Source organism: Lathamus discolor, chromosome 3 (assembly GCF_037157495.1).
Source record: "Lathamus discolor isolate bLatDis1 chromosome 3, bLatDis1.hap1, whole genome shotgun sequence".
NCBI lineage: Eukaryota > Metazoa > Chordata > Aves > Psittaciformes > Psittacidae > Lathamus > Lathamus discolor.
Window position 1 is genome coordinate 105,157,592 of NC_088886.1, and position 16,179 is coordinate 105,173,770.

The following is a 16,179-nucleotide window of genomic DNA, read 5'->3' on the forward strand; positions in this document are numbered from 1 at the left end:
ATATAAAGCCGCATGACAGGAGGGTTTAACTTGCAACTTTAGGAATCCTTACTGACAATCCTAAGAAAACTTCTCAAAAGGGAAAAAAATGTTTTATCATATAAGTAATTTTCCTGAAATCCCTGTAAAAGCATGGTTAGAAGTCCTCACACCCTTCGAAAACAAAGAAAGTGTCATCCAACTTGTTTCAAGATTCAACTTCTGGGACAGTATAGCAGCAACTTAGTGCTAAATGGTGTGCAACCCTCATAGCACATCTACACATAGGGAAAAAATATATTTTCAGAATTTTTTTTTTTTGTTTGTGCTTTACAGTTAATCGGATGACTCAATTCCCTCCTCACACACACACACAGGGCTTTCCAACAGTTGAAATATTGACAACTGCTGTTTCCTGGAATTGAAACAAAGGAAAGGAACTTAGAGGAACCCTTGTAGAGAAGACTACCTTAATCATTAGCAGACAGCAAAGCAGACCTTTCCATACCGCCACATTCAGGACAGGAACCAACCGCAGCACACAGATGCATAAATTTGTATCTACCATAAGCAAAAAATACATTCATTTCAGAGTTAAACAGGATACAATATACTTTACTGTTACCAGTGCTATTATAAACACCTTAGTCTACTCTTGTCCTGCTTCCACTGAGCAGGCCTTGAAAAAATAATACCCAGAGGAGGACTACTTTACTACTCCACCATCAACCAGCTGTAAGCATAAGCATAATGAAATATAATTAATTTCAAATACTGACCAAAATAATACTCTAAATTGGACCGTGTATCATTCACCTACACTGATCAGCAGTTGCTCACACAGGTGCTCCCAAAATCTCATGATTGCTTAAATGCAGCCCTTTAAAACAGGCCAAACATTCAGAATGAAGAATTGAAACTGAAAATTTGTGAACCTAGGAAAACATGCATTTTTTAACATATTGTTTTCTACTGTTTCCTTGCAGATTAGTATTTCAGACTTTATGCTGCACTAAATCAGGCCTTAAAACGACAAGGCTATTGAGCTTATTGCTTGCAAAAGGCCAACACCACCTCTTACCATATACGACTCGTAAGTAATAAAAAAACATAGTCATTACTAGTTCTTAGTGGCCTGAACTGCCCTGCAAGCTCCGGCTGCACACTGGCTTGCCCGTGCAGTTTTCTCCTCAGCACCCAGCGGCTCAGTGCTCAGAAAAGCCTCAGCCAGGAACGGCAGATTTCTCCTTCCACAAGACATAACACGGTTTTGGCTACCTACATTAAAAGCTCGATAGAGAAACACACAACGAAACTTACCCACTCCTGCTGGCCATGACCCGCCGCCTCTCACTGGGACACCAGCAAGGGCTTCACCACAACACAACAGCAGGGTTGCCACTGAACCTTCCAGAACGACAGGGGCGGGGCTAGGCGCTGCTGGGGGTTGGGGCGCTGCCACAGAGGAGAGGCGCGAGGTGGCCTGAAGCAAGTGGAGCGGTGCACTCTCTGCCCCACTACACCCAGCCATTCCATGGCTGCTTCTGTACCCGCGGTGGCTGCGTCTTCAGTGCGCAGAAACAGGACTGAGTGTAAAGGATGGCGCCACAGCTTCAGCAGCCAGCCAACCCCTGCCAGGAAGTGAGGAGTCGTGTTGCAGGGCACGGCAGAGATCAGCCTGGCACAGCCTGGCCATAGCGACAGCCATATTAGACTGGCCCGTGCCTGGAAAGCTTGAAAGAGCCTTTTAATTGAAAGAGTGGCTTCAAGAAAAGCCACTTTAAACGACGTGATTTCCTGCTGCCAATGGTTTTGACTTATTCTCACTGAGTACTAACTAACCATACAGGACAGGCATGAGGTCTGGGTCTAGCTCTTCAAAAAAAACTTCCCATACTGGAGTGAATCAGAAATTTAAATTGAAATTTAAGGCTGTAAACATGCTTTTTATGAAATGGTCAAGCAAATGGAATTTGCAGTGGCTGTAAAGCAATCCCTGACTCACTTATAATGAAATACATACATGTGTGTATACTAGGTATCTAAGTTAGCAGAACGTTACACTGCTTTAGTCTGAAAATCTAGTAAGTGCCACAGGCACATAGTATATTCTTAACACATTAAAATACATCATTAGGGAAGTTATAATATATTCTTACACGTTCACTATAGGCCGCATTTCAAATATCTAACAAAAATATATTTAATTCTCTTGTTCATTATTACCCTTCCTTTATCCCTTCAGTGAATATTGAAAGACTTTTGCAGGTTTATAGTTTTTCTTCTCTTTGTGAATGGTGTCATGAGCTGTGCTCCTGCATCTACTGAGAAAGCCATCTATAGACAGCAAATTCCAATTGCAGTGGAGCTGGAAGTAGTCCCCTAGTTACTGTCATTTATACGGAGTAAATGTCCTAACATAAAATGTTTCTGTGCCTGTGGAAGTCTTTATTTCACGTTAATTGAGTTTAAAGGTTCATAAGACATTTTACAATAAATCCTTAACTCATTTGTGCAATGCGATCTCTTACCTAGGAAAGGTAACATTGATCACAAAGGAGAACACTTAAAATTCAACCTTGCAACCAAAAGCTTACATATAAAGTCATCCAGATTTCAAAGTTGCAGACTGCAGTGCAGTCTGAGGACATCGTGTGGGCTCACCTTTAAGGATGTGGATATAATTCAAAGTATAGCACTGTTACACTGCTGAATTCGCTGACAAACTCTTACGGAGACTCTATCTTGTTTACAGTACGCTGACCTTCAGAAGGGGCAAATGAAGTCACTGTTAATCACTGTAAACCAATGCACAGATGAGAAACAGTCTTAACACATGGTAGACATCCATCCAGTAACAACAGAGTAAGAGATGTGGGGGCTGCTAATATGTTTCAAAAGAAACAAATTCTGTGCAAGACAGTCTAGAATTATGAACTATAAATGATTCCTAATAAAGGACTGACAGGGTATGTGTTAATTAAGCTAAAACACAGATCTAAACTTGCCATTGCAAATGTACATGGGAAATGTCTACTACTATCCATCTGTCCCTTTACTGGACCAGTTATGTAAAAGACAGATGAGAGAGATGTGGCTGATGTTGCTCTTGTGAGACCTCACCTGGAGTATTGTGTGCAGTTCTGGTGTCCTCAACATAAGAAGGACATGGAACTGTTGGAACAAGTCCAGAGGAGGGCCACAAGGATGATCAGGGGACTGGAGCACCTCCCGTATGAAGACAGGCTGAGGAAGTTGGGGCTGTTCAGCCTGGAGAAGAGAAGGCTGCGTGGAGACCTCATAGCAGCCTTCCAGTATCTGAAGGGGGCTTATAGGGATGCTGGGGAGGGACTCTTCATTAGGGACTGTAGTGACAGGGCAAGGGGTAATGGGTTAAAAACTTAAACAGGAGAAGTTTAGATTGGATATAAAGAGGAAATTCTTTCCTGTTAGGGTGGTGAGACACTGGAATCAGTTGCCCAGGGAGGTTGTGAGTGCTCCATCCCTGGCAGTGTTCAAGGCCAGGTTGGACGAAGCCTTGGGTGAGATGGTTTAGTGTGAGGTGTCCCTGTCCATGGCAGGGGGGTTGGAACTAGATGATCTTGAGGTCCTTTCCAACCCTAACTATTCTATGATTCTCTGATTCTATGACAGTTCATTAGAGAAAACATGCCTACTTTAATTCTGTCCTACTGAGTCTAGTGAGGAGGTTTCTTGTTCTAGCAAGACCAGCCTGTGTTTTCCAGAAGAAAGATTTAGAAACTTGTTATGAACTTAGTATTTTCAATACTAGGCTAACAGTTATAAAAAAAAAAGGACTTTAATATAGCAATGTTAAAATGTGAGCAATGTGATTTCCTTGCAAGTAACTATGTTGACCTTACTAAATATTGCTCAAGTTTGTTGTTCAGTTTCTTTCACAGAGCTTCTGCAGAGGATGAATTACACTAAAGGAAAATACCTAACTGTATGTGCCTTTTGCCTCAAAGCTGTCAAAACTAAAACCAGCCAACTTCCCTGTTAAACAAAGATTGGTTCCCTTCCTTGATCAGAAATCCTACTCTATGACTTCCCATTGTATGTTTTCTTAATAATTTTCTTGCCTTTTTTTGAGAGTTCAGCCACTATTTGTTTAATTTTATTTCTACTGTTAAGTCTATAATATGAAATTATTTGTCCTGCATTTTGTTTTCTTGCCTCAAATACAAGATAACAGACAGATTCTCTAAGTATTGTGCACAAGCTGCATTTCAGAACAAGAACATTTATTAGTTATTTCAATATATTCAGGAATTCACATTATTAAGTACAGTCTTGTAAAACTCAACACGTTGGCAGTGGGAAAAAAAAAAAACACAAACCCTACTAGTTCAAAAGCCCTTTGGCAGTGCTAAAATAGCCAGAAGGATTCCTAGAGAAGTTATTAAATTTGGCAAATAAACATGTTGCCCGACCCTCTACAAAATGCTCTTAAAGTCATAGAATGCTTTGGTTAGAAAGGATCATCTTGGTCCAACTCCCTTGCCACTGGCAGGGACACCTTCCACTAGACCAGGTTGCTCAAAGCTCCTCATTCACCAGATATCACAGCATCCATGGTCTAGGGGAGAAAAAAAAAAACAAACCAACAAAACCACAAACCAACAAACTTCAACAGGCACACACACAGAGATATTTGGTATTTAAAAAGCACAAGCTTTAGTGAGCTGCTGTTAACATTTTGATGTGTGACTTTTTTAGCACCTTCAGAATTTTTCTGTTATAGGTGAGTGGCTCATTACAGATCAGTGCTATCAAAACTGTGAGATTTTTGGAGATTAAGATAGAATCATGATTCCTGATATTGTGAGGAACTTCTACACCTGGTTTCTGCAGTAATACAAGGAAAAAGTCACTGCCATGGCACTTGTCTCAGCTGCCTTTACACTATCAGCAAAAATGTTAACTGGGTGTATTTTGATGAGTCCACGTTGAAGCAAGACAATTTTCCTTTTGGAGCTGATACAACTTAAGAGTACACTGCCTCACCATTCGAGGTGGCTGACATTTCTAGCTGTTGAAATATGCATCTCAGACATACAAAGTCTGATAAATCTCCATGTTGTTTGTCTTTTGTTCCCTTGCGTCACACTTATGCAATAAAGGCTATGATTAAGAGGATTAATGAAAATGTCACCATTTATCACCTGAAGCTCAATCAGTAATAGGAAAGTTGGACCTTATTTGATTAATTACATAAAGGTGCAAAACTCCTCACATTATAAATTCAGGACTTGCTGCAAGATGCTGGAACTCTGTAAGGTCCAAAATCTCAAGGTTCGAAGTCTTAAAGTTTACATACACTTAGAAGTACATGCTTAACTTTAAGCTAACTTTATTGAATTAATTTTCTTAATTCACTAATTCAACCACATTAACTCTCTATTAAACCTCCATCTACCAGCTCTAATATATCAAGGACAAGTTACCTGTCTTTAAAAGCCTCCTTTCATCTGCCTGTCACCTCTCAATTACTGTTGTCAGGATTCTTTTAATAGAATTTAATGTATTTTTGCATTTAAAACATTTGTGCATTTTTCCTGTGCTCCCTTTCAATTTTAGAAATAATTCCACACACCTCCCACAAATGCCATTACCATCTTTAGGCTTCCCTTTTTCATGCCGTTGGCATGCAACCAAGCAGAGCCACTCCTGACAACAGAGGGTTCGTAGGCTGCAATCATTAAGGATGTCTATGCTGTTATTGACAACTGTCACATCTTGACAATCAGGTCAATTTGCTGAAGGCAAAAATTTCTACAGCACAGAAACGAATTCTAGATTAAATGGGAAAGTACAGGTTTAGACCTAAATCTTGGTCTTACTGGCATAAAAATCTCTGTTTCAGACATTAAAGTTTGATTTTTTAGAAAAGTTGAAGAGAAATAAAAAACAGTAAGTAAAATAAGGAATTATATTTTTGGCTTTGTAGTTAGATTGGTAGTTCTTGCTAAAAACCTATCTAACCTAAATGTCCCTGCTCATTGCAGGGGGTTGGACTAGATGGCCTTTGAAGGTCCCTTCCAACCCAAACTATCCTATGATTCCATGATCCTTACTACAGATTCGCTAAAACTAGCTAAATCAGCACTTGGGTTGCTAAAATGGATCTATTTAGATCTCTGGTGTCCTGGATTTAGCAGTAGCAGTCAGTTTTTCTCCTTCTTAGTAGCTGGTGCAGCGCTGTGTTTCGACTTTCAGCCTGGGAACAGTGCTGATAACACCGATGTTTTTAGTTGTTGCTAAGTAATGTTTACTCTGACCAAGGACTTTGTGAGTCTCATGCTCTGCCAGGGACAAGGGGAGGCCTGGAGGAAGCAGAGACAGGACACCTGACCCAAACTAGCCAAAGAGGTATTCCATACCACAGCACATCATGCCCAGGGAGGTAAGTGGGAGTTACCCGGAAGGGCACGGGCTCTCTTCTGGGGGTTGGACTCGTTCGGCGGGTGGTATCGTATTCTCTTCCCCTGTTATTTTCTCTTATCATTATTATCATTGGTGGTAGCAGTAGTGATTTGTGTTAAATCTAAGTTACTGGGCTGTTCTTATCTCAACCTGTGGGAGTTACATTCTCTTGATTCTCCTCCCCATTCCTCCGGTAGCTGGGGGGGGGAGGGGGGGGGAAGGAAAGAAAGAGGGAGAAAGTGGGGGGGGAGTAAGTGAATGAGCTGTGTGGGTGGGTTTAAACCACAACATCTGGATTTAACCGAATTGCAGAAATGAAGAACCTAAAGAAAGGAACCTTCACTACTGAGATCTCATGAATGTGCCATTAACTAAACATTGCCTGAAGAGGCAGACTGCACACTGATCGCTCTTGAAAGTGAGAAAGTGAAAGGAAACCATGGTAGTGCTGAATGGGAATTCTGAGTCACACAAACTGAGGATACATAGAAATTAGCAAACCAAAGGTGATTTTCCTCTCAAAAACAAAGCGTTATGTTAACTACCTAAATAAAGAGTTACAAAATAAAATGTGTATGATGAGAGTTAATTTATCGAGGTTAGACTGACTCTAGAAATAAATATGTTAATGTAATGAAAATCCACTTCCCAGTCACAAATATTGACCCCGCTTGAAAGTGCTCATCTTATTTACAAAAAATGCCCTCCTACTGTGCTGACAGGTACATTTTATTCCCAAATGCTGACCAATATTCTGCATGCATATCTCTATATACTAACTGCTTCATGTTTCACACTTAGATACATGCTGTTTCAAGCAGAAAACCATACTTCAAGTTCTGTGTCCACAGATCGTATTGTACAACAGGATCCTGCATTCTCGTGACAGCTACTGTGCATGCTTATGTACATGATAGAAATTACACTGTAATTCAAAAATAGGAATGATAGTATATTCTTCAATTTAGAGTCTTCAACTGCTAATATGACATAGATGTGGTTAAATATTACAGCACTGAAAGCATATGATGGTTTTAAGAAAAATAGTAAGAACAAAAGTGCAAGGAAAAAAAAAAATTACAAGCCCTGGACTTGGATCTTATATTTGGGGATCAAATTCCTCACCATTGAACTGCCTCAAACTAAAAACTTCTGCATAACACGATTCATTTTTCTTGTCTTGTGATTATGCTCCTAAAAAGAATGATAAAAGATTCTGCTCTTTTCTGATATCCTGAAAGTTAATAAAGATGTTCCAATAATCTGTCAGTTTGACCTCTATGTATGTAGTTGTGGAGTTTTGCCACTGTCAGAAGTAGTTTTGTGTTACAATGGCTCAGTAAAATGAGAGTCTTCCAGTTAACAGGACTTTGTATATGCAGTACTTTAATATGTAAATCAAACTTCATTACTGGATTGTTAAATTCCATTTTAGATTAAGTTGCTATCTGCCAGGAAACTATGTGTTACATTAGATGGCAAATCTGGGGGGTTTTCTTGGTTTATCAGAATGCAAGTAGTTTTATTCCCATTGCCCAAGTGGCAAGTAAGAGCTATCATCTTTTATATATATGTCAAAAAAACAGATTGAAGTAGTGAGATTTTTCCCACTGTACTTGAAGAGAAATATTTACTGTTTGTATAGGAAATGAAAAGCAACTTATCATGATTAAGTTGCTGATTCTGTGTTGAAACCGGTTCCTGGCAGAACTGGTTTTCCACAAGAGGCAGATATAGAAAGCTTTAGTTCAAGACCCAGTGTCCCTGTGTTTTGCTTGAGAGAAAGTAAGGATTTTATGTAGCATGTTTATTAAGTTATTGCCAATACAGATTCATTTTGCTTACAAAATACTTACTGTTATTTTCACCATGCTGGGTTTTGCAAACATTTTAACACATTTAATCCTGAAAATGTTTCATTGTACCACATGAGTTCTTCCATAGTTTGCTAAAATGGCATTGTAATAGCATTGAATGAAAAATAACTTATCTCTATGTATATTACAAACTTCAATTTCTTTATAGAAATTGCACCAATTAATGGCTTTCTAAATAGGAGTTAACTCAGATAAATCCTTACATGTACATTCTTAACTAAGTCTAATGGTGACTGGTTCTGAGTTAGCTAAATTCGCTTATCCCTGTTTTATTCCAGGCTGTGTCATTGATCCATAACAGATTCATTCTCCTATTCTGCCTCCTTCTACAGCTTATCTGTCTCCTATTTTTTCCCAGATGTAGGGACCCAAATATTTCTTGGTGTCTCCAGAGTGCTAATGAAACACAAATGTAGTAAATGTTACCTTTGAAGAACTTCCATGAAGGATGAGCAATTCCATGAGTTTGGCTCACATGAATTCAAACACGTTTTTTGCGTCCAGCTCTTAGGTAAGTAGGAGAGACTCTGAACCAACAAACTAAAAAAATATTTCTATTTAAATTAAAAAAAAAATAAAGGTGCCAATCCAAACTGTTGTCATTCAACACACAATAGTTTGATCATGGTAAAATGGCAAAAAAAGCTATGAGCTCTCCAGTTGGTATTGTTTAAATGAATTTCCCTTATCCTTATTGCTGTGCTCTGCTATCCAGAGACAGAGACCACCTTCCCAGGTAAGGGGCCAGAAGCACTATATCAAGCAAGGATTGCCTGAACTCAAATTACAAGTTGTGAAGGAAACTTCTCCCAACACATTTGCAACATCAGTCTTATCTTTTTAAAAGCTAGTTTTAGAAGTAACTACAGTAACAAGAGCCAGCAAGTTATTTTACTCAAGATCTTAACATTTTTTTTCCCTCCTTAAAGTTAAGATTCTGTCAGTATTTGCATAGTTTGTTCCTATGCATCTTGTCCAACTAGAAAGTGACAAACTAATTTATTTCTATATACATATATATATTTACAACTCAAGATTTGTTCTCCCTTACATCTTCTAACTTCATTTAAAAAGAATGATTTCCTAAGGAGAATTCACATTGAAAATATGTGCTGGACTCCCTGCACTGAAAATCTTTAGTAACTGGCAAACTTGTTTTTTAACAACACTCTATGTTCTGTATGCCTTTGCTGTTCTACATCAACAAATTACAACACTGATGAACTTAAATACATGTGCTGTATGTTACTGCCCATTGTTTGTAACAGATTCAACCTTAGAAATCCTAATTCCTAGAAGCCAGCACTGTTATATTGAATACATTCAAAACTGAAAAAAAAAAAACCGAAGGCAACTAATAGGCAGTAGGCTAAACCCTCAAGTTTATGTATTAGAGTAGTAGATCTGAAGTCACTGTTATTAGATCAAACTCCAGAGAGTATGATATATTCATGTACTGACAGATGAAGAACACAAAGTTCACTTCATCATCACCTCCGCTTCTCCTGTTAAATCTCTCAGCCTCTGCTTCGTTCAGCTGACCTTTACATGCTGCAGTGGGAGATTTGCATCTGTGCCAAAAGGAAAGATAATCAGAGGATTCTTCCCCGCTTCCATCAAATTCCTTTTTTAATCTCAAGTTCACCCAGCCTATCACTCCTCCTTTCAGAAAGCATTACATCTCTTTTATAGATCGGCTCAGGAGAACTGGCTGTCAGCTTTCCCAAAGAAATTTCTAGTAACAGAGGACCTGCTTTTTCCTTCTGTAGATGTGACATTTCATTCTTCCTTTTTACCTCTTTTGTTCACTTTTACATACTTCTTCTCTCAACACCAGAATGTGTTCTTGTCTTTGGCAGAAGTGAACCACAGGCCACGACACTTTATTCACTAAAACCAGGCATGTCTTAGAAGCCAAAATGCTTGTAAAGCACAACCAAGTCCCCTAAGGCTTTTCATTATTATTGTGTCATAATTTTAAATAGTGGTTATATTCAGAGCTAATTTTCAAATTCCCTAGAAGACAGGACTGTTCGAAAATGTTTCCATATAATCAAATATTTCAATTAGATTTGCAAATAATTGCAATGTTTTAAATGCAAGCGTGTTTCAAAGCAATGCCAAATGTGTGAAATCTCAAAGTATTTATTTTTTTGAAATATTTTTACCAAAATTGCTGCATTATAATAAGTAATTCCAATTAATAACAAGCCTTTTCTAACAGAAACATATCTTTTGGGAATTTATTTTAGCCAAGGCAACCAGGCAAAGACATCAAGTACAGACAGAATCGTAACCCAGATTTGGTTGCTTTTTTTCATTCTGCAATATATCCTTGTTTTTCAATGTCACAAAATCAATATTCACACTCACAAATATTTGATGCAGTATATGAGCAATATAAGGCACTGTAGCCTAGAATAATCTCCATCTGAAGAATCTTTAGTATGACCTTTGCTACTCATGAAGATACTTCAGCTGTGGAGTGTCCATTTCATATGTGGGAAGGGTTCAATATAATAGCCAAAGTGGACATTTTAATGTTTGGGGTTTTTTTAGTTTTTACAGTGTAACTAGGACTATTTAACTTCCTCCACAGAGCAGAAGATACTATTCACATTCACAACTAAGAGACTCTGTTCTATGCAATTACCATGCAGCTATAATACTGCAAAGATATTTGCCAAGGTATCTCATATTCTTTGCCACTGTTGTAGGTTTTCGAGTACTAGCACTGTCCACAAAGCACCAGCTAATATTCCTGCTGAGTGTGGCTAACATCCCAATTGTATGTGTTTTTTAACACAAACTAGAACATCTTGGGTAAGAGCACAGAGTAGTTAATAAACTTAGGAGAGAGAAAACATAAGAAAAAAAGAAAGAAGATATTACCTACTACCTTTGGAAACATCACTGTCCCAGATGTGGTATTCAGTCTTTCTGTATCACTGATGTTTTGTACTTCACTGAATTCATAAACATCCTCCTGAGCTGTATTATATTGTAATGTCTTGAATCAATTTTGAAAGGGAAGACTGTAACTTCCAAATGTTATTTGGAAGGAGAAAGGTACTTGTAACAGATCTTAATCCTCAACTTATTTACAAAGGTCACTGGCCTGTGAGGATACTGTTTGTTTCTTAAATTACAATATGAGCAGTGAATCACTGTAGTGAGCAGTTTAGCTTAGCTCAATTAACTTTGCATATTCAAAGAGGAAAAAACGATGTTCTTCCTCAAGATCTACTGTTTCTATTTGAGAAGTTTTATTTTTCAGATTAAAACAGAAGCCACCAAAAATCTTTCTTGATATTTCAAGTAGTACTTCTAATATCCATATAAAATTCATTGTTGCAGAAACCTTTGTAAGACGATGAACTTTTGTTTTTATAATGTTCCACTCAGTCTATTTATATACAAAGCAATATCATTAACTTACTATTCAAACATCCTTGGTCTTTCAAAAACAGATGTAAAAAAATGCACTGAAAAACAAGATACACCTGATTAAAAACTGTTATATGGAGCATAAGAAAATGTAACCTAACGTATGTCTCAAAATAAACTAACCTCATGGTACAATTCATCTCGCCTCACTTCAACCATCTAGAAATTAAGACATCCAGACTAAAGCAGTCATTTAGTCAAAGAAGAGGAAGGCAGTTAATCAAGATAAATCATCATTGGAAATCTTTATCTTGGGTTAAGATTAAGTAAGCTAAATAAGGTTTAAAATTGAAAAAACACCAACACAATGAAATCTAGAATACCTAACTGAATTTTTCAACTCTGAAAAAAGACAAAACAAGTGAAACAAGTGGAGTGATACTGGTGGGTTGGGGAATGGAGAAGGGACAGTATTGTTAGTACATGCTTTAACTTGAACAGAAAAACAACACAAATATCAATGGTTTGTTTTACTTAAAAATAGATTTAGATCCTAAACCTGTAATACCAGAATCACTGCCTTTTCTATCACCACTGGACTTGCTTAGCTGCAATACTAAAACTGATTTTTAAGTGACTGGAGTCTATACAAATACTAAGACTATACAAATACTCAGGCCTTTGTGGACCAGATTCAGAATTTTATTTTGCTAATTTCTGTGATCAGGTGAAATACCATGGAAAGAAAATTAAGCGCTGATGGTGTTATCAATATGGCAACAACAGCTTCATTTACAACTGACAAAGTCATAGAATCATAGAATTGTTTGGGTTGGAAGGGACACTCAAGATCACCTAGTTCCAATAAAGGACATATTGGAGTAGGTAACAAAACTATGCTGATTCAAATTATGGCTTACTGATTATTTTGAGGATGCAGTATCATCTATTTATTATAATATGTTGTCCTGCCTCCATTTTTAAATTGATATTATCAAATGAAACTTATCCCTGGCAAAAGACTAGGCAACTGTCCCAGAGGGCAGAGGTAATGTTTATACATTAGAAGTTTCACCAAGAAAAAGTAAATTATTTGATATACAAATGGATAATAGAAGTAGCAAGGATTCCAAGCCAACTCATCTCCTTTCTATCTGTCCTATCTTCCTTGCAGAATCAGGTTCCCTATTTTAGTAGTACTTTTGGCTGTGCCTGATTTTTACGGAGTACCCATAACCCACAGCACCATGTCCAGTTGAAAACCAAGCTCCATACATATTTGTCACTTCTCATTTTCTGAATGCCATGGTTTAAGCCCAGCTGGTAACTCAGAACCACGCAACCGCTCGCTCACTCCTCCCCCTCCCTCCACACCACTCACTCCCACAGGTATGGGGAGAAGAATCAAAAGAATGTAAATCTCACGAGTTGAGATAAGAACAGTCCAGTAACTAAGGTATAACACAAAACTACTATTGCTACTACCAATGATAATAATGATAAGGGAAATAACAAGGGGAAAGAATATAAAACTAAAAGGGGAAAGGAAAAAAAAACTCAATAAACACAAGTAACGCACAATACCACCTGTCAACCGATAACCAGCCTGACCCCGGCAGTCAACTGGGCCTTCTGGCTAACTCCCCCCAGTTACTGGGCATGACGTGCTGTGGTATGGAATACCCCTTTGGCTACTTTGGGTCAGGCGTCCGTCTCTGCTTCCTCATGACTTCTTGTGCCCTTCCTTACTGGCAGAACATGAGAGACTGAAAAGTCCTTGATTGGGATAAGCGTTACTTAGCAACAACTAAAAACATCAGTGTGTTATCAGTGTCATTCGCAGAGTAAAGTCATAAACACAGCACTGCACCAGCTACTAAGAAGGAGAAAAACTGACTGCTACTGCCAAACCTAGGACACTGAAGTATGCGTACGTACACATGTTAAAACTAAGATGTGTAAGATCGAAGTCTATCTATCTGTTATATTCCTCGACAAATTAAAGCAATAGTGCAGTGCTCTACAACTGTCAATTTAAATATATATGCATACCCTCAGTTTAACAGGCTTCAGGCCACTCTGATTTATTTAAATGCTATTCCATCTAGATCAATTGAAATTGTATTACACTTTCCACAAAACAGCTGCCATAATTCTTTCTCTTTGAATATGCTGTCAGAAATTAATGCATTTTTCTTAGAAATCAGATAAATCTGTTTGTACATACAAAGCCCCTTTGTGGCTCCTTGCTTAGCTGTTAATATTGTTTTGATTTCTGGTTGTTTATTTTAAGCCGGATAGGCTAGCAGTTTATGGATACAATACAACTACTAATTAATTTGCTGGAGAGTTTAGCAGTACAGGTTATCAAAAAGCCATAAATCAAGCTCTTACTTAGGGATACTGGAAAGTGCATTAGACCAACTTAAGCAATTTTTAAATAAGATACTTTAGTTCTAGTAGATATCCAGAAGATAATTTCAATTTGATTTTATACTCATTTTCAGTAGCACCATATGAAAAAAGCACCCATAAAGCAACAATCTCGAATAACTAATTCAACAACAGGAGGTGGCACTGGGTACAATCACTCTGAAAGCTACTTACTTACAACATTTTTAAAAGACATTCTCTTCACTGTATGCAGCATATTACATCATAGGATAAATATAAATACTTGTATTTAATACATACTCTGTATATTTATACAGAGAATAAGATGATGTAAGGCTACCATTTAATAGAAACCCTTTATACAACATCACTAAGGATAGCTGTCTTCTGGGCAGTCTTATGTTCACAGGCAGCTGCTACATGTCCTTGTAAATTTTTTAGTCAGCGTATCTGTGCAGTCATCAGCCCCTTTAGTCACAAACCTAGCCTGATGGCCAGCTATTCTTTGCATTTGGGAAACAAATTCAAACCCATGAAAGGAAATTAATATTGGATTTTTGGGTTCACACCTTCTAAACTGAATAATGATTTGGGTATTCCTGCTGACCTGGCCTCAATTCCAAATTCAGTAAAGTTACCAGATATTCAGAGATCTGTCCTTTCTAAAAATCTAGCTGCTTCAAGGTGGTGTAGTTTCAGTACTAAAAGTCTTAAAACCTTTAAAACTTCAAGTTTCTGCTTTAGTTTTCATTTGATTTTGCAGCACGGTCAAAATGAGACATTCTTGTAAATCAGAGAGTAATAACTAGTGTTACTCTGTAACTACATAACCATGAAGAGAAACATAAATACAGTACCCTACTTTTACTTTAGCTATTTACCTATTTGTCTTTCATTATCTGTAGGCCACCCAAGATTAATTCATTCATTCTGAGCCACATACTTTTCCGAAGTAAATTTTCAGCCACAGAGTGAATTCATTGATTTTTCCCATTTTTTTGCATTACTGCACACAAAAGCACTAAAAGCTTAAAACCCCACAAAAATTAGCAATGCATTCCTTACAGGCACTTGAGATAATATTCCTGCAAAATTCATGAATTCTGTATTCCAGCAGTGTTTCCAGCTCCAGTTTGACTGAGTTAAAGTCAGTAAATATTTAGTCACATTTACAAGACTGATTTTCCAACAAACTGAAATCTCCCCCAGATTCTATCTGCAAATTGCTAAGTGATGAGTGTCATTTATAAGTAATACATAAGTATATATTTTAGAAATGAGTATACAATGTATGCGAGTGAATTTGTTCAGCAATGCTGAGCATGCTTTCAGTCTGCTAGAGGGTTCATGGCTCTCAACTGGGCATCAGCACCAGTTCCTCTTCAGCATATCATTACACAGGCTATGAACTTTCAAATTGAGAAAGCTGGCAAACAACTAACATTAATATGGTCTCTCACATAGTTTGGGTGTCAGTTTCTGAACACTTTGAGCTAATACTCTAGAATCACACATTTCATCAAGTTTCCACTGAGTATCTTACACTGATTTCTCTAATTAGAATTCCCCACCACCTAATTTCTATGCAACGAAATACTATATAAATGTCAATACCATAAAACCACTATCTTACTCCATAGCATTATATAAAAAATAGAGTGTGTTTACTTTACCCTAGGCCATCTATTTATTCTTTCCTGAAATGTCAGGCTTAATTGTTTTATGATATCTACCAGCAAATGAAATGTGCAGCAGCAAGTCACCTGTACCATATATTCAAAAAAAGCGCAACTCCATCAAACATACCTCCACAAGCCTGCTGGTATGTTCTCGAAATATAGCAGCGTATTCCTGTATTTCTTTCTCTCTTCCATTTTTAGCAGCTTCAATGAGAACTAGAAGTGGAACAGTGGTATCCAAGAAGGAGTCTGAGATATGATCTATAATGGCTTTACGGAGCTGCAAAAGAAAGCATTACATTAGTATCTGCTAAGTGGACTATTTATTAAACCCTACTGTACTTACTGTCTATTAGTATTTTACAACATAAAACTGTACACACTGTATTCCTGCATTATTTGCAGGATTATGTGTC

The 16,179-nt window shown here is 37.6% G+C and overlaps 1 protein-coding gene across 2 annotated transcripts in view; it reads right to left on the bottom strand.

The window, feature by feature from the left end:
* CTNNA3 (catenin alpha 3) overlaps positions 1 to 16,179 on the bottom strand; it is a 505,620-nt gene that overhangs the window by 185,931 nt on the left and 303,510 nt on the right. For both annotated transcript variants that reach the window (XM_065670947.1, XM_065670948.1), the window contains one exon: positions 15,891 to 16,043. In XM_065670947.1, the coding sequence (XP_065527019.1) occupies positions 15,891 to 16,043 (153 nt within the window). The remainder of the gene's footprint in view (positions 1 to 15,890; positions 16,044 to 16,179) is intronic.